At 55.3% G+C, this 23,577-nt stretch overlaps 1 protein-coding gene across 5 annotated transcripts; it reads right to left on the bottom strand.

Moving 5' to 3' along the window:
* Positions 1–4,962: 4,962 nt before the first annotated feature.
* On the bottom strand, positions 4,963–22,517 carry HNRNPD (heterogeneous nuclear ribonucleoprotein D). 5 transcript variants are annotated; one of them, XR_010991040.1, is made up of 9 exons: positions 22,312–22,517; positions 17,931–18,099; positions 16,718–16,879; positions 14,544–14,675; positions 13,276–13,375; positions 12,140–12,286; positions 8,014–8,111; positions 7,217–7,504; positions 4,963–5,456 (listed from the first exon to the last, which is right to left on the bottom strand). XR_010991040.1 is itself a non-coding variant. In XM_068168026.1 (8 exons), exons 1-7 carry the CDS (start codon positions 22,515–22,517, stop codon positions 8,044–8,046), a joined length of 984 nt encoding a protein of 327 aa, XP_068024127.1. In that variant the 3' UTR covers positions 4,963–7,504; positions 8,014–8,043. The 5 variants fall into 5 exon arrangements, 3 of the variants coding, with proteins under 3 accessions (XP_068024127.1, XP_068024129.1, XP_068024130.1); XR_010991041.1 differs by having other exon boundaries at positions 7,253–7,504; XM_068168026.1 differs by having other exon boundaries at positions 4,963–7,504.
* Positions 22,518–23,577: the final 1,060 nt, after the last annotated feature.

Raw genomic sequence — 23,577 nt, 5'->3', positions numbered from 1 at the left:
GTGGTGGAAGCCTCCTGGCTGGAGGTGTTTGCAGCCAGGCTGGAGGTGGCTGTGAGCAAGCTGCTGTGGTGTGAGGTGTCCCTGCCCATGGCAGGGGCTTGGGGCTGGCTGAGCCTTGAGCTCCCTTCCAGCCCTGCCAGTTCTGTGATACAATCTCCATACCTGGAGCTGGTGCTGAAACAGAGAGGGGAGATTGAACCTGGAGATGAGGAAGAAATTCTTGAGAGTGAGGGTGGTGAGACACTGGCACAGGTTGCCCAGGGAGGCTGTGGATGCCCCCTCCCTGGAGGTGTTCAGTGCCAGCTTGGATGTGGCTGTGAGCAACCTGATTTAGTGTGAGGTGTTCCTGGCCTGGGAAGGGGGCGGTCAGAACTGGATGATCCTTGGGATCCCTTCCAACCCTGACAATTCCAAGTCTCCTTTATCACCTACCTAAAAGCCATTCCTTCAGGGACACTCCACCAACCCCCAGTGTGCTTTGGGGGATTCCAAGGGACACTCCACCAACTCCCAGTGTCAAACAGAAAGCATTTGGGGATCCCAAGGGACACTCCACCCACAGCCAGAGTGCTTTGGGGATTCCAAGGGACACTCCACCCACAGCCAGAGTGCTTTGGGGATTCCAAGGGACACTCCACCCACAGCCAGAGTGCTTTGGGGATTCCAAGGGACACTCCACCAACCCCCAGTGTCGAACAGAAAGCACTTTGAGGATCCCAAGGGACACTCCACCAACCCCCAGTGTGCTTTGGGGGGTTCCAAGGGACACTCCACCAACCCCCAGAGTGCTTTGGGGGATTCCAAGGGACACTCCACCAACCCCCAGAGTGCTTTGGGGATTCCAAGGGACACTCCACCAACCCCCAGAGTGCTTTGGGGTATTCCAAGGGACACTCCACCAACCCCCAGAGTGCTTTGGGGGATTCCAAGGGACACTCCACCAACCCCCAGTGTGCTTTGGGGGATTCCAAGGGACACTCCACCAACCCCCAGAGTGCTTTGGGGGATTCCAAGGGACACTCCACCAACCCCCAGAGTCGAACAGAAAGCACTTTGGCAGATTCCAAGGGACACTCCACCAACCCCCAGTGTGCTTTGGGGATTCCAAGGGACACTCCACCAACCCCCAGTGTGCTTTGAGGATCCCAAGGGACACTCCACCAACCCCCAGTGTGCTTTGGGGATCCCAAGGGACACTCCACCAACCCCCAGCGTCGAACAGAAAGCACTTTGAGGATCCCAAGGGACACTCCACCAACCCCCAGTGTGCTTTGAGGATTCCAAGGGACGCTCCACCAACCCCCAGTGTGCTTTGGGGATTCCAAGGGACACTCCACCAACCCCCAGTGTCGAACAGAAAGCACTTTGGGGATCCCAAGGGACACTCCACCAACCCCCAGTGTGCTTTGAGGATCCCAAGGGACACTCCACCAACCCCCAGTGTGCTTTGAGGATTCCAAGGGACACTCCACCAACCCCCAGTGTGCTTTGGGGGATTCCAAGGGACACTCCACCAACCCCCAGAGTGCTTTGGGGGATTCCAAGGGACACTCCACCAACCCCCAGAGTGCTTTGGGGGATTCCAAGGGACGCTCCACCAACCCCCAGAGTGCTTTGGGGGATTCCAAGGGACGCTCCACCAACCCCCAGAGTGCTTTGGGGGATTCCAAGGGACACTCCACCAACCCCCAGAGTGCTTTGGGGGATTCCAAGGGACGCTCCACCAACCCCCAGAGTGCTTTGGGGGATTCCAAGGGACACTCCACCAACCCCCAGTGTGCTTTGGGGGATTCCAAGGGACACTCCACCAACCCCCAGAGTGCTTTGGGGGATTCCAAGGGACACTCCACCAACCCCCAGTGTGCTTTGGGGATCCCAAGGGACACTCCACCAAACCCCCAGTGTCGAACAGAAAGCACTTTGAGGATCCCAAGGGACACTCCACCAACCCCCAGAGTGCTTTGGGGGATTCCAAGGGACACTCCACCAACCCCCAGTGTGCTTTGGGGGATTCCAAGGGACACTCCACCAACCCCCAGTGTGCTTTGAGGATTCCAAGGGACACTCCACCAACCCTCAGTGTGCTTTGGGGATTCCAAGGGATGCTCCACCAACCCCCAGTGTGCTTTGAGGATCCCAAGGGACACTCCACCAACCCCCAGAGTGCTTTGGGGGATTCCAAGGGACACTCCACCAACCCCCAGAGTGCTTTGGGGGATTCCAAGGGACACTCCACCAACCCCCAGTGTGCTTTGGGGGATTCCAAGGGACACTCCACCAACCCCCAGTGTGCTTTGGGGGATTCCAAGGGACACTCCACCAACCCCCAGTGTGCTTTGAGGATTCCAAGGGACACTCCACCAACCCTCAGTGTGCTTTGGGGATTCCAAGGGATGCTCCACCAACCCCCAGTGTGCTTTGAGGATCCCAAGGGACACTCCACCAACCCCCAGAGTGCTTTGGGGGATTCCAAGGGACACTCCACCAACCCCCAGAGTGCTTTGGGGGATTCCAAGGGACACTCCACCAACCCCCAGTGTGCTTTGGGGATTCCAAGGGACACTCCACCAACCCCCAGTGTCGAACAGAAAGCACTTTGGGGATCCCAAGGGACACTCCACCAACCCCCAGTGTGCTTTGAGGATCCCAAGGGACACTCCACCAACCCCCAGTGTGCTTTGAGGATTCCAAGGGACACTCCACCAACCCCCAGTGTGCTTTGGGGGATTCCAAGGGACGCTCCACCAACCCCCAGAGTGCTTTGGGGGATTCCAAGGGACACTCCACCAACCCCCAGAGTGCTTTGGGGGATTCCAAGGGACGCTCCACCAACCCCCAGTGTGCTTTGAGGATTCCAAGGGACACTCCACCAACCCCCAGAGTGCTTTGGGGGATTCCAAGGGACGCTCCACCAACCCCCAGAGTGCTTTGGGGGATTCCAAGGGACACTCCACCAACCCCCAGTGTGCTTTGGGGGATTCCAAGGGACACTCCACCAACCCCCAGAGTGCTTTGGGGGATTCCAAGGGACACTCCACCAACCCCCAGTGTGCTTTGGGGATCCCAAGGGACACTCCACCAAACCCCCAGTGTCGAACAGAAAGCACTTTGAGGATCCCAAGGGACACTCCACCAACCCCCAGAGTGCTTTGGGGGATTCCAAGGGACACTCCACCAACCCCCAGTGTCAAACAGAAAGCATTTGGGGATTCCAAGGGACACTCCACCAACCCCCAGAGTGCTTTGGGGGATTCCAAGGGACACTCCACCAACCCCCAGAGTGCTTTGGGGGATTCCAAGGGACACTCCACCAACCCCCAGAGTGCTTTGGGGATTCCAAGGGACACTCCACCAACCCCCAGAGTGCTTTGGGGGATTCCAAGGGACACTCCACCAACCCCCAGAGTGCTTTGGGGGATTCCAAGGGACACTCCACCAACCCCCAGAGTGCTTTGGGGGATTCCAAGGGACACTCCACCAACCCCCAGAGTGCTTTGGGGGATTCCAAGGGACACTCCACCAACCCCCAGAGTGCTTTGGGGATTCCAAGGGACACTCCACCAACCCCCAGAGTGCTTTGGGGGATTCCAAGTGACACTCCACCAACCCCCAGTGTCAAATAGAAAGCACTTTGGGGATCCCAAGGGACACTCCACCAACCCCCAGTGTGCTTTGAGGATTCCAAGGGACACTCCACCAACCCCCAGAGTGCTTTGGGGATCCCAAGGGACACTCCACCAACCCCCAGAGTGCTTTGGGGATTCCAAGGGACACTCCACCAACCCCCAGAGTGCTTTGGGGGATTCCAAGGGACACTCCACCAACCCCCAGTGTGCTTTGGGGGATTCCAAGGGACACTCCACCAACCCCCAGAGTGCTTTGGGGGATTCCAAGGGACACTCCACCAACCCCCAGTGTGCTTTGGGGGATTCCAAGGGACACTCCACCAACCCTCAGTGTGCTTTGAGGATTCCAAGGGACACTCCACCAACCCCCAGAGTGCTTTGGGGGATACCAAGGGATGCTCCACCAACCCCCAGAGTGCTTTGGGCATTCCAAGGGACGCTCCACCAACCCCCAGAGTGCTTTGGGCATTCCAAGGGACACTCCACCAACCCCCAGAGTGCTTTGGGCATTCCAAGGGACACTCCACCAACCCCCAGAGTGCTTTGGGGATCCCAAGGGACACTCCACCAACCCCCAGAGTGCTTTGGGGATTCCAAGGGACACTCCACCAACCCCCAGAGTGCTTTGGGGGATTCCAAGGGACACTCCACCAACCCCCAGTGTGCTTTGGGGGATTCCAAGGGACACTCCACCAACCCCCAGAGTGCTTTGGGGGATTCCAAGGGACACTCCACCAACCCCCAGTGTGCTTTGGGGGATTCCAAGGGACACTCCACCAACCCTCAGTGTGCTTTGAGGATTCCAAGGGACACTCCACCAACCCCCAGAGTGTTTTGGGGGATACCAAGGGATGCTCCACCAACCCCCAGAGTGCTTTGGGCATTCCAAGGGACGCTCCACCAACCCCCAGAGTGCTTTGGGCATTCCAAGGGACACTCCACCAACCCCCAGAGTGCTTTGGGCATTCCAAGGGACACTCCACCAACCCCCAGAGTGCTTTGGGGGATTCCAAGGGACACTCCACCAACAGCCAGCGTCGAACAGAAAGCGCTTTGGGGGATTCCAAGGGACACTCCACCAACAGACAGTGTCAAACAGAAAGCACTTTGGGGATCCCAAGGGACACTCCACCAACCCCCAGAGTGCTTTGGGGGATTCCAAGGGACACTCCACCAACCCCCAGTGTGCTTTTGGGATTCCAAGGGACACTCCACCCACAGCCAGCGTTGAACAGAAAGCGCTTTGGGGGATTCCAAGTTTGCAGGTGGCTCTGGTGTCAGGGGAGGGGGAGAGGGGGGGGAGGGGAGGGGAAAAAAAGCCCCAGGCCAGGCCCTGTTTATACAAAAAAGATTTATTAAAAAACCAGTAAGACACTACTACATCATGACACCGTCACACCGGGCTTCTGAACACGAGACTGGCGCTACGATACTCGGGAAGGGGCAGAAACCAACTCTGATCCTCTTTTGAAGCAGAGCAATTCAGAAGTAAGACTGTGAAAGCCACTGTTGTCTTGTGTTTGGTTTTTGAGTCTGTCTTTAAAGGGCTGGGAGGGGAGGGAAGAAAAATATCTGGGGGGGGGGGGGGGGAAATAAAAATGAAATCAACTGTGAGCTTCCAAAAGGTCTTTTTTGTTAAGCTTCCAATCTCGTGGACTTTGATAGCAAAAGGCAAAGAAAAGAAACCTTCCCCCCCCCCACACCCAAAAAAAAATATACAACCCCAACCCATAAGGTAAAAATGAGTTTGAACTGCTATTTTATAGCAGGCAGCCTGGTGCCACCTTCAACTGACTCTTCCAACTGAGAAAATTGACTTGTGTTCTCCACCTGCAAGAAAGAAAAGAAAGGCAAAAGTCACTGGGGGGAGGGTGGCAAGGGGGGCAGCTGGGCAGCCAAGTGGCTTTGCTTTTACAACTGCCATATGTAGGTAACCCTCTTAAAAGTTTCTCTTTGCCCAGGCTAGACCAATAGCTTTACACCTCCACATTAATCACTGGCAATACCAGAAGGCTTTTCATTACTTTTAACTACCATTACTTATGGGTTTCAATTACAAGCTGAGCAGGAAGAGTCCATGAGCTGGAAATCCACATGTGTGTGTGTGTGTGTGTCTCTGTGTGTGTGTGCACACCAATGGTTTTTAAGCCAAGGTTTCTTTTTTTAGGGTTCATTGCATTCCTGTAAGTTTACTTCATTGCTGTAAGTAAGTTTACTTCATTGCTGTAAGTAAGTTTACTTCATTGCTGTAACTAAGTTTACTTCATTGCTGTAAGTAAGTTTACTTCATTGCTGTAAGTTTACTTCATTGCTGTAAGTAAGTTTACTTCATTGCTGTAAGTAAGTTTACTTCATTGCTGTAAGTTTACTTCATTGCTGTTAAGTTTACTTCATTGCTGTTAAGTTTACTTCATTGCTGTTAAGTTTACTTCATTGCTGTTAAGTTTACTTCATTGCTGTTAAGTTTACTTCATTGCTGTAAGTTTACTTCATTGCTGTTAAGTTTACTTCATTGCTGTAAGTTTACTTCAGAGGCAAAAATGAAAAGGAAGTCAAAAAAATATCACTCCTCTCATTCTTTTAACTTAAAAGGTTACATAAAGTGTGTGACCACCACCACTATTTTGGTGATAGATAAAGGGAGGGAGAGGGGAGGTTAAAGGAGGGGGGGGTGGGGATGGGAAGGGAGCTGGCAAGGGGGGAAGGGGGGAAGCCCAAAAGCTGCCTTTAACCAGAACGGTGCCGACCCGGTAGGGGAAATATTGTTATCAGCTTAGGAGAAAAAAACAAAACCAGGAAACAAAAGCCCAAGGAAAATAACAACAACAAAGAGGAAAACAATCCAAAAAAAACCAAACCAAAAAGCAAAAAGGTCACAGGAACTACTAAGAGCAGGATTAGCCCTTGGGGGGGGAAGCTAAAGGAGGGAAATCAGCTCAAAGAACTCCTCAGCAAACCTCTAACCGCTACCGCGTCTACAAACGTGAGGGGTTGAGGGGAGTCAGGAGGGAAAAAGGAAGCATTACAAGAGATGAATCCATTCCAAATGCAGAAAGCAATCAATGAACACGAGGAATATAAAATGACTTCTCAAATTAACCAAAGACTGGACAATCCAGAGCCAAGCTGTACCCTTCAGGAGAACAAAGTCATTAGGGTTACGACTTAACGCCATTTACCGGGCCTGTAAGAAACCGGCATTAAAATAAGGGGAGGGGGGAGGTCGATTTTGTTTGGGGGTTGGGTTTTTTTTTACTCTTTTGGTTCTTTTGGGGGGGGGGTGTTGATTTTATGTATTCAGAAAATAATAATAATAATAACCAAACAGAAAAAAAACTGAATCCAAAATCATCAAAACCAAAAAGAACAGCGGAAAGAAAACCAAAGAGAGAGAGAGAGCGCGAAGGGGAGGGGGGGAAGCGTCCTGCTCGCTTTCATTTGGTGTCTTAAGGGGGGGTGGGAGGGTGGGGAAGAAGGGGAGGTAGGGGGAAGGGGGGGGGGGAGGAGGGAGGGGGTGGTTTTCTTGGTTTTTTTTTTGCTTTGGTTGCTGTTTGTACAATGCTGATACAGGATGTTGGAAGAGACCATACCAAGCGGCCGCATTCGAGAGCGTGAGCATCTCGTACCCTGTCCGCATTGAGCGGTAGCCTGTGAGAATCGTGAAGTCAGCGCGACACAGGGGCCTGCAAGGAACCTCCCGCTGGCGGGTACAAACAAGGTAATAATGTCAGAGTTAGTAGGCAAATATTGGCTTTTTTTTTTTGTTTTTGTTTATTCTTTCTTTTCTTTGCTGCTTTATTTTTTTGGCTGCAATTCCTTAATTGGGACCCAAGTCCTCCACTCCAACCTGGTTTCACGAAGCCGCTCTGCGGGTTTCGCTTTCGACCGATTTGATTCAAGACAAGGGCGAGAGAAAAAAAAACCAAACTCAAAAGCAGTAGAAAAAAAAACCAAACATAAGGACCAAAAAAAAACCAAACAACAAAAAAAAAGAATTAATAACCAGAACTGAAAATGAGAATCAAACCAAAAAAAAATCAATCAATCGATCATCAAAACCAAACCAGAGCCAAACCGATCCTCCAAAGCCACTGCTTTGATCCATCCACACCGGTTTGGAAGGGGCACCCCCAACGCTCCCCTCCCCCTGCTGCTTTAGGGTAGTCCACACAGGGAGGGGGGGGATGCATCCAGGTAGGTTATGTTACTCTAGTGCTGTGAAGGCTTAACCATTACAGGGGTTTAGGGCAGTTAAGGCTTGAACAACAAAACGAAACCACCGAACGAATTGCTTACTAATTAACAAAGGGAAAGGAAAAGCCAAAGCAAAAGCAAAAGCAAACAGCTAAGGCAGGGCAGGGCAGGGAGGAGCGGGGCTGGGACGTACCTGTCTGGGGTAAGTTGCAAATGGAATAATTTAGTAGGGTTTGTAGCTATTTTGATGACCTCCTCGTCGAGATACCTTCCCATAGCCACTCTGCTGATCTAAAGACAAGAGGGAAAAGTTGTCAGAGGGCGAGCTCCACAGCCTGCAGGGTTGTGTGAGGAAAGGAGCAAGGCCAACACCAAAGCTCCACAGCCTGCAGGGCTGTGTAAGGAAAGGAGCAAGGCCAACACCAAAGCTCCACAGCCTGCAGGGTTGTGTGAGGAAAGGAGCAAGGCCAACACCAAAGCTCCACAGCCTGCAGGGTTGTGTGAGGAAAGGAGCAAGGCCAACACCAAAGCTCCACAGCCTGCAGGGTTGTGTGAGGAAAGGAGGGAGCAAGGCCAACACCAAAGCTCCACAGCCTGCAGGGTTGTGTGAGGAAAGGAGGGAGCAAGGCCAACACCAAAGCTCCACAGCCTGCAGGGTTGTGTGAGGAAAGGAGCAAGGCCAACACCAAAGCTTCACAGCCTGCAGGGTTGTGTGAGGAAAGGAGCAAGGCCAACACCAAAGCTCCACAGCCTGTAGGGTTGTGTGAGGAAAGGAGCAAGGCCAACACCAAAGCTCCACAGCCTGTAGGGTTGTGTGAGGAAAGGAGCAAGGCCAACACCAAAGCTCCACATCCTACAATGTGTCCTAAGGAAAGGAGCAATACAGAATTAACCAGGCTGGAAAAGACCTCTGAGAGCATCAAGTCCAACCTCTCACCTAGCACCATCTGATCAACTCAACCATGGCACTGAGTGCCTCATCCAGGTTCTTCCTGAACACCTCCAGGGATGGGGACTCTACCACCTCCCTGGGCAGCACATTCCAATGGCCAATCTCTCTTGCTGGGAAGGATTTCTTCCTAACAGCCAGCCTCAACCTCCCCTGGCACAGCTTGAGACTGTGTCCTCTTGTTCTGCTGCTGATTGCCTGGGAGAAGAGACCAACCCCCAGCTTGCTCCAACCTCCCTGCAGGGAGTTGGAGAGAGCAAGAAGGTCTTCCCTGAGCCTCCTCTTCTCCAGGCTAAGCAACCCCAGCTCCCTCAGCCTCTCCTCACAGGGCTGTGCCCCAGACCCCTCCCCAGCCTGGTTGCCCTTCTCGGGGGTTCAAGTCTCTCAATGTCCTTCTTAAATTGGGGAGCCCAGAACTGGACACAGGACTCAAGCTGTGGCCTCAGCAGTGCTGAGCACAGGGCACAAGGACTTCCCTGCTCCTGCTGGCCACACTCTGCCTGACCCAGGCCAGGATGCCCTTGGCCTTCTTGGCCACCTGGGCACACTGCTGGCTCCTGTTCAGCTGCTCTCCACCAATACTCCCAGGTCCCTCTCTGCCTGGCTGCTCTCAGCCACTCTGTCCCCAGCCTGTGGCACTGCCTGGGGTTGCTGTGGCCAATGTGTAGAACCTGGTACTTGGATGTGTTAAACCTCATGCCCTTGGACTCTGTCCATCTGTCCAGGCAATACCAAAGCTCCAGAAACTACAGTGTTGCACAAGGAAAGAGCAATGGCACCAAGCTGAAGCAGGTTTCAATGCTTCCTTGGCCCCAACTCTGGTTCTCCCGCCCCTCCACTCTGCCCTGATGAGGCCACATCTGGAATACTGTGTCCAGTTCTGGGCCCCTCAATTCAAGAACAGCCTCAGGAACTGCTCAGGAGAGTCCAGCACAGAGCCACAAAGATGATGAAGGGAGTGGAACATCTTCCTTATGAGGAGAGGTTGAGGGAGCTGAGGGCTCTGTAGCTTGGAGTAGGAGGAGCCTGAGGGTGATCTCATTCATGTTGGTAAAGCTGTGCAGGGTAAGTGCCCAGAGGCTGGAGCCAGGCTGTGATGGGAGATGCCCAATGCCAGCACAAGGGGCAGTGATGGAAGCTGAGGCAGAGGAAGTTCCATGGAAACAGGAGGAAAATTTTCCCTGGGAGGTGACAGAAGAGTGGAGCAGGCTGCCCAGGGTGGTTGTGGAGCCTTCCTCTCTGGAGATATTCAAGACCCACCTGGATGTGCTCCTGTGTGACCTGCTCTGGGTGACCTTGCTCTGGCAAAGGGGTTGGACTGGATGATCTCTCAAGGTCCCTTCCAGCCCCAAACATTCTGTGATTCTGTGACTCCTAAGCAGCATGAGAACTACCCAAAACTTGTTCTCACCCTGCACACATCTTCAGCTTCTCTAGAATGTTCAGATTTCTACCCAAAAAGATCATTGAGTCCAACCATTCTCTAACTCTGCCAAGTCTGGTGCCAAACCACATCCCCTCAGCACCACATCTCTGCCTCTTTGAAACACCTCCAAGGATGGGGATTCAACCACCAACTTGGGGAGCCTCCTGCAGTGTTTGTGAAACCCTTCAGGGATTAAGTTTCTTCTGTTGCCCAACCTAAACCTCCCCTGGGGCAACCTGAGGCCATTTCCTCTTCTCTTGTCACTTGTGACTAGGGAGAAGAGACCAACACTAAGCTCTGTTGTTGGCCATGATGGCCACTTCAAGAACCCAAGGAGTCTACAGAGCAGCTTTATAAGGAGACAGCTGAGGTGGGGGCCCTCTCTCTCAACAACCAGCAGTGCTGTGAAACCATGGAAGCTGAGGGGCACCTTCATAGTATCAGTCAGGGTTGGAAGGGACCACAAGGATCAGCCAGTTCCAACCCCCCTGCCATGGGCAGGGACACCCCACACTAGAGCAGGCTGCCCAGAGCCTCAGCCAGCCTGGCCTTAAACACCTCCAGGGACAGGGCCCCAACCACCTCCCTGCACAACCCATCCCAGGGCTTCACCACTCTCATGGGGAAGAACTTCCTCCTCACATCCAGCCTCAATCTCCCCACCTCCAGCTTCATTCCATTCCCCCTAGTCCTATCACTGCTTGAGATCCTGAGCAGTCCCTCCCCAGCCTTCCTGTAGCCCCCTTCAGATCCTGGAAGGCCACAATGAGGTCACCTCAGAGCCTTCTCTTCTCCAGACTGAACAGCCCCAACTCCTTCAGTCTGTCCTCACAGGAGAGGTGCTCCAGCCCTCTGCTCATCCTCAAGGCCCTTCTCTGGACACCTTCCAGCACCTCCAGATCCCTCTTGTCACAGGGGCTCCAGAACTGGAGGCAGTACTCCAGGTGGGGTCTCCCCAGAGCTGAGCAGAGGGGGAGAATCACCTCCCTTGCCCTGCTGGCCACACTTCTCCTGCTGCAGCCCAGGCTCTGGTTGGCTTTCTGGGCTGCAAGTGCACACTGAGAGCTCCTGGTGAGCTTCTCCTCCCCCAGCACCCCCAAGGCTCTCTCCTCAGGGCTGCTTTCCAGCCAGTCCCTGCCCAGCCTGGATTTGTGCCTGGGATTGCCTCCACCCAGCTGCAGGACCCTGCACTTGCTCCCATTGAACCTCCCGAGGTTGGCTTGTGCCCACCTCTCCAGCCTGCCCAGGTCCCTCTGGATGGATCCCTTCCCTCCAGCTGTCTGCTGCACCACACAGCTTGGTGTCATCAGCAAACCTGCTGAGGGTGCACTCAGTGCCACTACCCATGGCACCCACAGAGATGTTGAACAAGCCTGGTCCAGGACTGATCCCTGAGGGACTCTGCTTGTCCCTGGCCTCCACTGGGACATGGAGCCATGGACAGCCACTCTTTGGGTGCAGCCCTCAAGCCAGTTCCTTATCCATCTAGTGGTCACCCATCACACCCATGTGTCACCAGCCTGCAGACCAGGATGTGGTGCAGGACAGTGTTGAAGGCTGTGCTCAGGTCCAGGTAAATGACATCAGCTGCTCTCCCCTCAGCTATTAATGTTGTCACCTGCTCATAGAAAGGCAACCAGGTTGGTCAGTGAGGATTTGCCCTTGGCAAAGCCATGCTGACTGTTCCAAATCACCTCTTCACTATTCTTCTGAGCCAGTAGTGCCTCCAGGAGGATCTGCTTCTGACCAGAGAGGTAATACTCCTATGTCCCAGGGCCTCAGGCCTACCACAATAACCACAAAAGAGTGGAGGCAGAGGGGTGTCTGAAACCAAGGACCCCCTATATGAGATGAATGATGCTGGGAGCCTAAGCCAGGAGGTTTCCAAGGCTTTCACAGCTGCAGCAGCAGTTTTCTCACAAGCAGCATGCAAGGAGTACTTACTGCTATAGTCACCATATCCATAGTAGTTGTTGTAACCAGTGTAGTCGTATCCTCCATAGCCGCCGTACCCTTGGCTGTTGTAGCCATAGTTCCCATACCCTTGATTCCAGTAGTTGCTGTAGCCCTGGTTCCAGTTTTGGCTGGGGCCTGCAACACAGCATGCCAAAAGTGAGAGCTGCAGGAGACTGGTATTAAGAGTTAGAATGAGCATTAACCAGGTTGGAGAAGATCTTTGAGATCATCAAGCCCAACCTCTCACCCAGCACCATCTGATCAACTCAGTCATGGCACCAAGTGCCTCAGCCAGGCTCTTCCTAAACACCTCCAGGGATGAGGACTCCACCACCTCCCTGGGCAGCTCATCAAAGTGGCCAATCTCTCTTGCTAGGAAGAATTTCTTCCTAACATCCAGCCTCAACCTCCCCTGGCACAGCTTGAGACTGTGTCCTTTTGTTCTGCTGCTGGGGGCCTGGCAGAAGAGACTAACCCCCACCTGGCTACAACCTCCCTGCAGGGAGTTGGAGAGAGCAAGAAGGTCTCCCCTGAGCCTCCTCTTCTCCAGGCTAAGCAACCCCAGCTCCCTCAGCCTCTCCTCATAGGGCTGTGCTTCAGACCCCTCCCCAGCCTCATTGCCCTTCTCTGGGGTTCAAGAGTCTCAATGTCCTTCTTAAATTGAGGAGCCCAGAACTGGACACAGGATTCCAGGTGTGGCCTAACCAGTGCTGAGCACAGGGCACAAGGACTTCCCTGCTCCTGCTGGCCACACTCTTCCTGATGCAGGCCAGGATGCCCTTGGCCTTCTTGGCTGATGTTATTAGGGTTCTTTTCTTCTTGTTTATATGGAGTTGTAATGGAGCTTTGTTGCCCTTCTCTGGACACCTTCCAGCAGCTCAACCTCTTTCCTAACCTCAGGAGCCCAGAGCTGGACACAGGACTCAAGCTGTGGCCTCAGCAGTGCTGAGCACAGGGCACAAGGACTTCCTGCTCCTGCTGGCCACACTCTTCCTGATCCAGGCCAGGATGCCCTTGGCCTTCTTTGCCCCCTGGGCACACTGCTGGCTCATGTTCAGCCTACTCTCAAGCACTGCACTCCAGCAAGGCCCTCAGCTCCCAGCAGTGTGGCAGTGCAAGCTTACCTCCACCTCTCCCTCGAGCTCTTCCGACAAATCCTCCCCGGCTCCCCCACTGCTGCTGCTGCTGGTACTGCTCCTTTGACATGGCTACTTTGATTTCACACTGCACAGAAAGGGCAAGGCAGATCCCATTAGCCAAGGTCTGGCCCACAAACCATTCTTAAACTTACAGGACAGTAAGCAGAAAACAGGATTGGGTGACCCTGCTGCTCCCCTTAGGGGGGGGGGCGGGGAAAAGAGGTACCTTCTACTCTCCAACTTGAGAACAGTTACCCACTGGTGACACAAAACATTTGCTGCCAGTGTCACTCATTGTGCAGGGAATGCAGGGTTCTTTCTATGCCTGTTTGCCCTTTGAAGCAGACCTCTGAGGTCAATTTAGCTGGAAAGCTGCAGTCAAATCTGAGTTACAGAGTATGCATCACAGGCTTGTTTCAGTGGGAAGAGACCCTTTAAGCTCACCCAGTCCAACCAGTCTCTAGCTCTACCCAGGCTGGGGCTAAACCACGTCCCCTCAGCACTGCATCAATGCCTCTTTGAAACACCTCCAGGGATGGGCATTCAACCACCTCCTTGGGCAGCCTGGGCCAGGCTTGGAGAACCCTTTCAGTCAAGTAGTTTCTTCTAATGCCCAACCCAACCCTCCTCTGATGCAACCTGAGGCCATTTCCTCTCATCCTAGCACTTGCTAGTGGGGAGAAGAGACCAACTCCCACCTAGCTCCAACCTCCTCTCAGGGAGTTGTGGAGGGCAGCTCTACAAGTTGCAGAGAGGAAGACCAACTCAGCTCTGTTCTCAAGCTTCCATGCCACATATCTGTCCAAAAGAGAAGACACCATCTACAGAGTCTGAGGTTTTGCCACTGGGTTTAATTTCCTCCAGCTCCCTGCAATGAACTTGACTTCCCCTCTCACTTCTGGAAGCACTCTGACATGACATGGTGCTTAAAGCAGGAAGCATTTCCATGTTCAACACAGGAAGATCAACCTACCAGGAGAAGATGGTGCAGCCTGATGCTGTGGATCAGTGACACAGCCCCCTGCCTACACTGCTGGAGGAGGCAGGGGGCTTCCCAATGAGCCCAGCCCTCTGCCCACTGGGGGTGCAGTGCCAAACCTCCCCAAAGCTCAGGAGTTAAGGTGACAGCAACCTGTTCTTAGCCCCTTAATGCCTGCCTGGGAGGTCTAATGCTTACAGGAGTTTCCAGCCTCTTATCCCCACCCAGTCATGCAATCCCATGGTTCAGTTTCTCCAGGGCAAACTCCACCTACTTTACTAAGCCCAACGTTGTGGTATTTCTTTTCCATGATCTTCTTCACTGGCTCCTCCTCCTTGAAGGTAATGAAGCAAAACCCACGCCTCTTGTTGGTTTTGTTGTCCATGGGGAGCTCTATTGATTCAACCTAGGAGAAGACCAGAGATGTGAGCTCCTGTCCTGCCATCCATGCTGCTTAAGAACACGGTTCCAACAGGTTGAATTTGTTAGCTGACATTGTTCAGGCTGGAATGTCATGGTGGGGGCTTGACAGCACTGGGAACCAGTCACCACCAGCAGCACAAACACCAGGAGGAGTGTTACAGTCTCACCAAGGTTGGAAGAGACCTCAGAGATCATCAAGTCCAACCTGGCACCACAGACCTCATGACTAGACCATGGCACCAAGTGCCACATCCAATCCCCTCTTGAACACCTCCAGGGATGGGGACTCCACCACCTCCCTGGGCAGCACATTCCAATGGCTAACAACTCTCTCTGGGAAGAACTTTCTCCTCACCTCCAGCCTAAACCTCCCCTGGCACAGCCTGAGACTGTGTCCCCTTGTTCTGGTGCTGGTTGCTAGAGAGAAGAGACCAACCCCCTCCTGGCTGCAACCTCCCTGCAGGGAGTTGGAGAGAGCAATGAGGTCTCCCCTGAGCCTCCTCTTCTCCAGGCTAAGCAACCCCAGCTCCCTCAGCCTCTCCTCACAGGGCTGTACTCAAGGCCTCTCCCCAGCTTTGTTGCCCTTCTCTGGACACCTTCAAGTCTCTCAATGTCCTTCCTAAACTGAGGAGCCCAGAACTGGACACAGGACTCCAGGCGTGGCCTAACCAGTGCTGAGTGCCCATCTGTCCAGCCTGTCAAGATCCCTCTGGATCCCTTCTACCCTCTAACATGCAGCACAAGACTTCAGCACAGGCAAGTCAAAAGCCTCTAGTGCAGAGTGAGCTGCAAGATGGCAGGTGATTGACATCCACGTTCCCTGACACAGAGTTGTCATCACCTAATGCTGGTGACACCTGAGAAAGGGCTGCAGTGATGGTTTAGAATTGCCCAATTGTTCTGGTTGGAAAAGAACTCCAAGATCATCAGGTCCAACCACCATGGCCACCAAACCCTGTCCCCAAGTGCCATGGCCACACCTTTCTGGAACACCTCCAGCCATGGGGACTCCACCACCTCCCTGGGCAGCCTCTGCCAATCCCTGACCACTCTGGCAGCAAAGAAATTGTTCCTCATCTCCAACCTAACCCTCCCCTGGCACAATTTCAGGTCACTTGCTCTTGTCCTATCACCAGGAAAAGAAACCAGCCTCCCAGGTGGCTCCAGCCTCCTTTCAGGGAGCTGTAGAGAGCAATGAGGTCTCCCCTCAGCCTCCTCTTCTCCAGACTAAACAACCCCATGTCCCTCAGCTGCTCTTCCCCCAGCCCTCTTCTCCAGGTCCTTCACCAGCTTCACTGCTCCTCTCTGGACACACTCTAGCAACTCAATGTCTTTCTTGGAGTGAGGGACCCAAATCTGAATCCAGTGCTCAAGGTGTGGCCTCACCAGTGCCAAGCTTCCCTGGTCCTACTGACCACACTACTGCTGATCCAGGCCAGCCTGCTGATGGCCTTCTTGGCCAGTTGGACATACCCTGGCTCATCTTCATTTGTCTGTCAACCACCATCCCCCAAGGCCTTTTCTGCTGGGCAGCTTCCAGCCACTCTGCCCACAGCCTGCAGCATTCATGGGGTTGTTGTGACCTAAGTGCAGGACCCAGCACTTGGCCTTGTTGAACCTCATACAACTGACCTCAGCCTATCCATCTAGCCAGCCTGTCCACAACCCTCCTGCCCTCCAGCAGATCTACACTCCCTCTCAGTTGGGTGTCATCTGCAAACTTACTGGAGGTATCCTCAATCCTCTTGTCCAGATCACTGACACAGACACTACAGAGAAGTGGCCCCAGCACTGAGTCCTGGGGAACACCACTTGTGCCTGGCCACCAACTGAATTTAGCTCCATTCCCCACCACTCCTGGGGCCTGGCCATCCAGCCATGGAGCTACACTAGGCCATTAAGCTTACAGGGGCATCCAGGCCCACTGCATTAAGGGGGAGGCTGGGTGTGGGGTGCTTTTCTTTCACTCAATTAGTGAAGACAGAACAAGCTCTACAAGAACAAGTAGTTCAGCTCACCACATACCTCACCAAAACCTCCAAAGTATTCCCTTATTTTCTCCTCAGGTGTGTCTGGAGATAAGCCCCCCACAAAAATCTTTTTCACAGGTTCTTTTGTTTTCATGGCTTTAGCTCTTTTGGGATCAATGACCTTTCCATTCAGCTTGTGTTCTTTCTGGTCCATGACCTGTGGAGAATTCAAACAGGCTCTTACTCCCAGCTCAATCAAAATGCTTCCCTGCTGTTTTAAGCAAGGCCCAGCTGGTTGCTGCTTCATTTTTGTGAATGCCATCACTTCAGTTGCAAGGCTGTGATTACAGCAGTGATCTGTTGCCCCAAACCCAAACAGCTCCATTGTTTTGATCCCACTGAGAACTCTATCAAAGTCACCTGGAGGCAAGCAGCAGCCAAGAGAAGTGAAGAGTGTGGTACCTCTCAAAAAGCACTCCACAGGCCCACCCTCAAACCTCAGCTGGTTTAAGAACTGGGTGACACTTTAAGGCACCACCAAAGGTCAGTGAAGATGAAAACTTTTCAGTGTGCTGTGCAACAGCATTTTAGAAATGCTAAGTTATTTTTTGCTTGGCTAAACCCCCAAATCTGTCAAAGCCACTGGCTCCTCTCTAGGGGTCCAGGCAGCAACTCTGGGATGCAGAGACTGGAAGCTCTCTGGCTGCACTCAGAGTGGCAGGCAGCAGAACATTTCTGTACAGTACTTTTTAAAGTGCTCAGGTCCAGTGGCTTGCAGAACACTCCCTGTAAGCACCCAAAGCCAGACTCTGGGAATCCCAGGCTCACAGGATGTTAGGGGTTGGAAGGGACCTCTGGAGATCACCCAGTCCAACCCCCCTGCCAGAGCAGGAGCAGAGAATCCAGCACAGGGCACACAGGAATGCATCCAGATGGGGCTGGAAAGTCTCCAGAGAAGGAGGCTGCACAACCTCTCTGGGCAGCCTGCTCCAGTGCTCTGTGAGCCTCACAGTGAAGAAGTTCCTCCTCGTGTTGAGGTGGAACCTCCTGTGCTGCAGTCACCGCTGGTCCCTGGCCACCGCACCACGACTGAGACAGCTGGGGTATAAAGCTGGAAGCAATTCAGTAAGCACCTTCAGGCTCTTCTATTCCAGAATCCCCTGGCACAGACCCCGTGCAAGGGAAGCATGCAGGCAGCCAGCAGAGCTCTGCTCACCAGAGAGCAGGGCTCTGCCTCTCTGCTGCCTGCCACCCCGCGCCAGCAGTACCTTATCCACGCTCTCCGACTCCTTGAAGAGCACGAAGCCGAAGCCTCTCGACCTCCCCGTGATGGGATCCAGCTTCAGAGTGCAGTCTACCACTTCACCAAACTTGGAGAAGTAGTCCTTCAGGTCTTTCTTGGTGGTGTCCCAGCTAAGGCCACCAATAAACATTTTCCTGTTGAGACAAGGCGGCTCAGCTGTTAACGAGTCTCACCCAAAGCGCTCTGCTCTGCAGCTTGACCCAGCAGAGTCTGGGCAGGGACACTCTGCACACAGCCTTCCACCTCCCACCTTTTCCCCCCTCCCCTTTAAGATCTTTTCCTCCCCTTTTAAGATCTCTTCCTCCCCTTTTTGGAACTTGCTTAACTGATCCTGGCCAGAGTGGATAAAGATTTACATGCTGTGCACCACCTTCTGCCACAGCTGCTCACTCTGCCACCCCATGAAACCACAACGCCTGGCAAGGAGGTGTTTTGCTGCTCCCCTCTATCCCCACCACTCCTGACCCTCCAACAGGCTTCATGCCATGTGGTCACCTGTGGGGCCTGCTTGTGAAACAAACACAGGCACAACAGCTTCATGAGGCAGTGCAGGTAAACAGAAGCACACTCTGGACCCCACATGTCAGTAAACTAAAACAAAGAGAGGAAGCTCAGTCAAGTCCCCTGCCCCAGAAAGCAGCCAAAGAGCAGAAGTATTGGATGGTCAAAATGTACCTTTCCTCCCCAAAACATGGCATTAGAAACACCTGGCATCATCCAAGACAACAGTGGGGATGCCATCCCAGCACACTACATACAGGACCAGTGCTGCTGGGCAAAGGTATACAGCAGGCAGTGCTGATCATGACTTCCACTGGAAGCTTGGAGTCACATCAGGAGCATCCCATCACATGGCAAGCCTCACACACACAAATACCAATCATCAGCCTGTGTCCCAACAGGAGACACACCAGGACTTGACAAGTGAGGGGATTCTGCCCCTCTGCCCTGCTGAGACTCCACCTGCAGCACTGCCTCCAGGTCCGGTCCCCCAGCACAAGGACATGGAACTGCTGGGAGAGGCTCCAGAGGAGGCCATGAAGATTATTAAAGGGCTGCAGAACCTCCCCTGTGGGGCCAGGCTGGGAGAGCTGAGGCTGTTCAGCCTGGAGAGGAGAAGGCTCCAGGGAGACCTCAGAGCAGCCTTCCAGTACCTGAAGGGCTCCAGGAGAGCTGGGGAGGGACTTTTGCCAAGGGCTGGGAGTGCCAGGATGAAGGACAATGGCTTTGAGCTGGGAGAGAGGAGACTGAGAGTGGAGATGAGGAAGAAATTCATTTGGGCTGGAGGATGAAGAGATGAAGAACAACCCTGCAGAGAAGCAGCTGGGAGTGCTGGTGGGTGAAAAGCTGGACATGAGCTGGCAGGGTGTGCTCACAGGCCAGAGCCAGCTCTGCCCTGGGCTGATCCCCACCAGCACGGGCAGGGAAGGGATTCTGCCCCTCTGCTAAGACCTCACCTGCAGTGCTGGAGTCCTCAGCACAGGAGAGGCAGGGACCTGTTGGAGCAGGGCCAGAGGAGGGACACAAAAATGATCTGAAGCATGAAACACCCCTCCTGTGAAGAAAGGCTGAGGAAGTTGAGGCTGTTCAGCCTCCACAAGTTTCCACAGAGACCTTCTGGGGGCCTTTCAGCACTTACAGGGGTCAATCAGAAACCTGGGGACAGCCTTCTTAGCAGGGCCTGTTGTGGTATGACAGGGGTGATGGGGTTAAACCAGAAGATGGAGATTGAGTAGCTAGAAGGAAGACCATTTTTACAGTGAGGGTGGTGAAACAAGCGGATTTCTCAAGACACAAGCTGCCCAGAGAGATGGTAGAAGCCCCCCCATTCCTGGAACCATTCCAGGAGAGGCTGGACAGGGCCCTGATAACCTGATCTAGTTAAACATGTCCCTCCACAGCACAGGGCTTTGGACTTGAGGAGCTTTAAATGTCCCTTCCAACCCAAACCATTCTATGAAACAGAACTCTGAAGGATTTTCTCCCCACCTTGCAGTAACTGCATGTGTGAGCCCAGTCACAAAGTGCCACACAGAGATGTGGACAAACTACAGCTCCACTGCAAAACTGAGGCCAGAACCAGCCCACAACACTGAAGGTGAGCATGCCAGTTAAGGTGCAATGTCACCCTGCTGTCACCAGCAGGGCCAGGGAGGGGATTCTCCCCCTCTGCTCCACTCTGCAGAGACCACAGCTGCAGCTCTGGGTCCAGTTCTCTGTCCCAGGATGGCTCTGGAGGGGCTGGAAGGTGTCCAGAGCAGGGCCAGGAGGAGGAGCAGAGGGCTGGAGCTGCTCTGCTCTGAGCACAGACTGAGAGAGTTGGGCTTGTGCAGGCTGGAGAGGAGAAGGCTCCCAGGAGACCTTCTGGTGGCCTTGCAGGAGCTGCAGGGGGCTGCAAGCAAGCTGGGGAGGGACTTTGGAGGGGGTGAGGGAGGGCTAGGAGTGGGGGGGATGGAGCAGAACTAGAAGTGGATTGATTCAGACTGGAAGTGAGGAAGAAGTTGTTGGGCAGGAGGGTGGTGAGAGCCTGGCCCAGGCTGCCCAGGGAGGTGGTGGAAGCCTCCTGGCTGGAGGTGTTTGCAGCCAGGCTGGAGGTGGCTGTGAGCAAGCTGCTGTGGTGTGAGGTGTCCCTGCCCATGGCAGGGGCTTGGGGCTGGCTGAGCCTTGAGGTCCCTTCCAACCCTGACAACTCCATGATTCTGTGTACACTTCCCAAGCCACAGGCTGGCTGGTCTAAGCCACACCAGCACAAACAGTTCTCTGGGACAGCTTCTAAACTTCAGAGTTAACAGAGCACAGACATCACCACACCTAGTGGCTGTGGCCCTCCTCCAGCAGGCAAGCCAGGAAGCTGCTTGGCAGTTGCCAACAAGTAGATTTCTCTAGTCCACACATTCTCACTGGGGTGATCTGAGGGGATGAGAACCTGCAGAGGTTTTCCTCTGTCTCCAACTCCTAATCCAAAGGGAACTACCAAAGATGTGCTGGTTTCCCTCTACTACCAAGAGGGCTGTCAGAACACTGCTTCTTGTCCAGCCACAAGAATTGACAGCTCAAAACCCAACTGGACTAAACCACAAGTCAGTGTACACCACATACAACCACTGCCCAACATCATGTCACTCTCTAGGCTGTGTTGCCTTAAAAGCTTCCTCATGACAACCCTTTAAGAGGTTCATATTCAAAAGCAAAGCATGAAACAAGTATGCAAACAGCAGCAACCAAACCATTCTGTTTCCCCTAACCCCAGTAAAAGGCTCCAAAAGAGGCTCCTGTTCTCTCTCCCTGCTCTCAGCACCATCCCTGGTGATCACAGGGAGGTCTGGATGGCAAGACTCCACAAGACCAACAGCTTGGTGTTCCTTCAGTCCGTTTTCTGCCTCGAGCAAAAGCAGACCTGCATCTTCAGTTTCTCACTGGCCAGACAGGGGACAGCACACAGCAGCAGCCTGCCCTGGAAGCGAATTCATGATCCACGAGTTTCACCTGCTGCATGAAAGCTTCACGCCAGGCATCAGGGCAGAGACCTCTCAGAAGATTAAGAGCTGTCTTCGCGCTGGAGCTGCCGCCTAAAGCAAGCAGCGTCCCCATGCAACGTGTTCCGGGGGAAGGAGGGAAGGAGCCCAGGCGCCTCAGCAGCACCCAGCTGACACCTCGGCTGTGTTTGCAACGCGAGGCGCCCGCAGCCCCAAGCCTCAGCCGCAGCGAGCTGCAGCCTGTAACGCTTGCAGGGCGCAGAACTCGCAGGAAGCACAACCTCACAGGCTCACACCACACCAGGAGACCTCCTGAGGAGGGAGACAGCTGCACCCCTCGGCACCAGCCGCCTCCGACCGCGCCACGGGACCGGGGGCCGAGGAGGGGCAGGAAAGTTTCCCCGCTCCTCGGCAGCATCTCCAACTCCGCGGCAGGGCTGCTCTGGCTGCTTTGCAAAGCGCCCCGGGGCACGGCGCGTCTCCCCGAGCCGCCGCAGCGCCGCGGAGGCAGCCCGCTGCCGCCCCAGCCGCGCCTCGCCAGCGCGGGCCGGCGGGAGCGCGGGGCGCGCGCGGGGCTGCGGCGGGGCGCGCGGCTCTCCCGTCAGCCCTGCCCCGCTCCTCCCTCCCGCCCCACAGCTGCGGGCACACGGAGGGCGGAGGTGCCCGCGCGGCGCCGCCCGCCCGAGCTCCGCCGGCGGCCCGCCCCCGCCGGCCCGGCCCGGTACGTGACGTCGCCGCGGCGCCAAGTAAACAAACAGGGCTGCAAGCGGGGCCGGGCCGAGGGGCGACGACCCCTCCCGCCCACCCGAGCAGGACGGCGCCAGGGAGACCAAAGTCGCGGGGCGTCCCGCGCTGCCCCCCGCCGCTCACCCCTCGTCTTCCTCGTTCTTGCTGGCGTCGATCTTGGCTCCCTCCGACTCGGCGCCACCGCCGCCGCCGCTGCTGCCGCCGCCGCCGCCTCCCCCGCCGGCGCCCCCCGCCCCAACCCCCGTCAGCCCCTCGGGCTGCTCCGCCGACTCCGCCGAGCTGCCTCCGGCGCCGGCCGCCGAGTCCATGGCGAACTGCTGCTCCGACATGGCGCCGCTGCGGCTGCCCCGCGCCGGCCGGCCGGCGAACCGCCCGCGCAGCCGCCGCCGCCGCCCCCGGCCCCGCTGCCGCTTCCCCGCCGAGGCCCCGGCCCCGCTCGCGGCACCAGCGCCCCGAGCCCTCCTCCTTTCGCTCGCTTTTTTTTAATGGCGCCGCCACCGACACAACCTAAAATGGCGGACGGAAGGAGCGCGGCGAGCGGGGCTCACGTGACCTCGCCTCCCGGGGAGGCGGCGGGGGCGGTGTGCGCCGGGCCCGGGCCGAGCCCCGCGGCCGCCAGCGCCGCGCCCGGACCCGCGCCGAGCCCTGCGGCCGCCCGCTACCCCGTCGCTGCCGCCAGCGCCGGAGCCGAGCCCAGCCGAACCTCGAAGCCGTCGCTCGCCGATCGCTGCTACCAGCGCCGGAGCCTAGCCGAACACCGATCCGTCGCTCGCCGTTCGCTGCCGCCAGAGCCGTGCCCGCAGCTGGCGATCGCTTCCGCCAGCGGCACCGCGTGTGGGTTTTCCGAGGGGCCGCCGAGCACAAGGAGCTCGGCAGCCCGCCGTCAGGCCCGGCGGGCCTGCTTCCAACCGCCAGCTACCGCGAACCTCGAGTGCGGGGCCGGGCTGCTGCCCGCGCCGGAACGAAGTTTTCACGGGAGAAAACAAAAGAACAAACGAAAAAAAAAGGGTTTCAATTTCAAACCTGAGTTGCTACCAGGTCGGAGTGAAAACTTGACTCTCGGCCGGGTCTGAGGGTTTGCATATTGACGGACGCCCAACAGCAACGCCAAGGCAAAGGCAAAGCCCGCTGCTGGCGGCCGGCCGGGGGCTCTGCCGGCAGGGACAGCTGCTGCGGTCAGCTGCGCTGCGGGAGGTGGGAGCGGGCGCACAGTCCTGTCCTTTCTTCCCAGCGGCCGTGTGCCCTTTTCTCCTCACAGAATAACAAACGTCGGAAAGTCCGTCTTTCTCCCCAACGCACCCCAGACCGCTGGGCCGTGTCCCACACAGCATCACGTCGACTCTTGAAACATCTCCAGGGGTGGTGACTCCACCACCTCCCTGAGCAGAC

Source organism: Melanerpes formicivorus, unplaced genomic scaffold (genome assembly GCF_026170545.1).
Source record: "Melanerpes formicivorus ecotype bairdi unplaced genomic scaffold, bMelFor1.0.p_v2 SCAF_129, whole genome shotgun sequence".
NCBI lineage: Eukaryota > Metazoa > Chordata > Aves > Piciformes > Picidae > Melanerpes > Melanerpes formicivorus.
The sequence above is the reverse complement of the archived record's forward strand: the minus strand, read 5'-3'. Positions and strand labels throughout refer to the sequence as shown.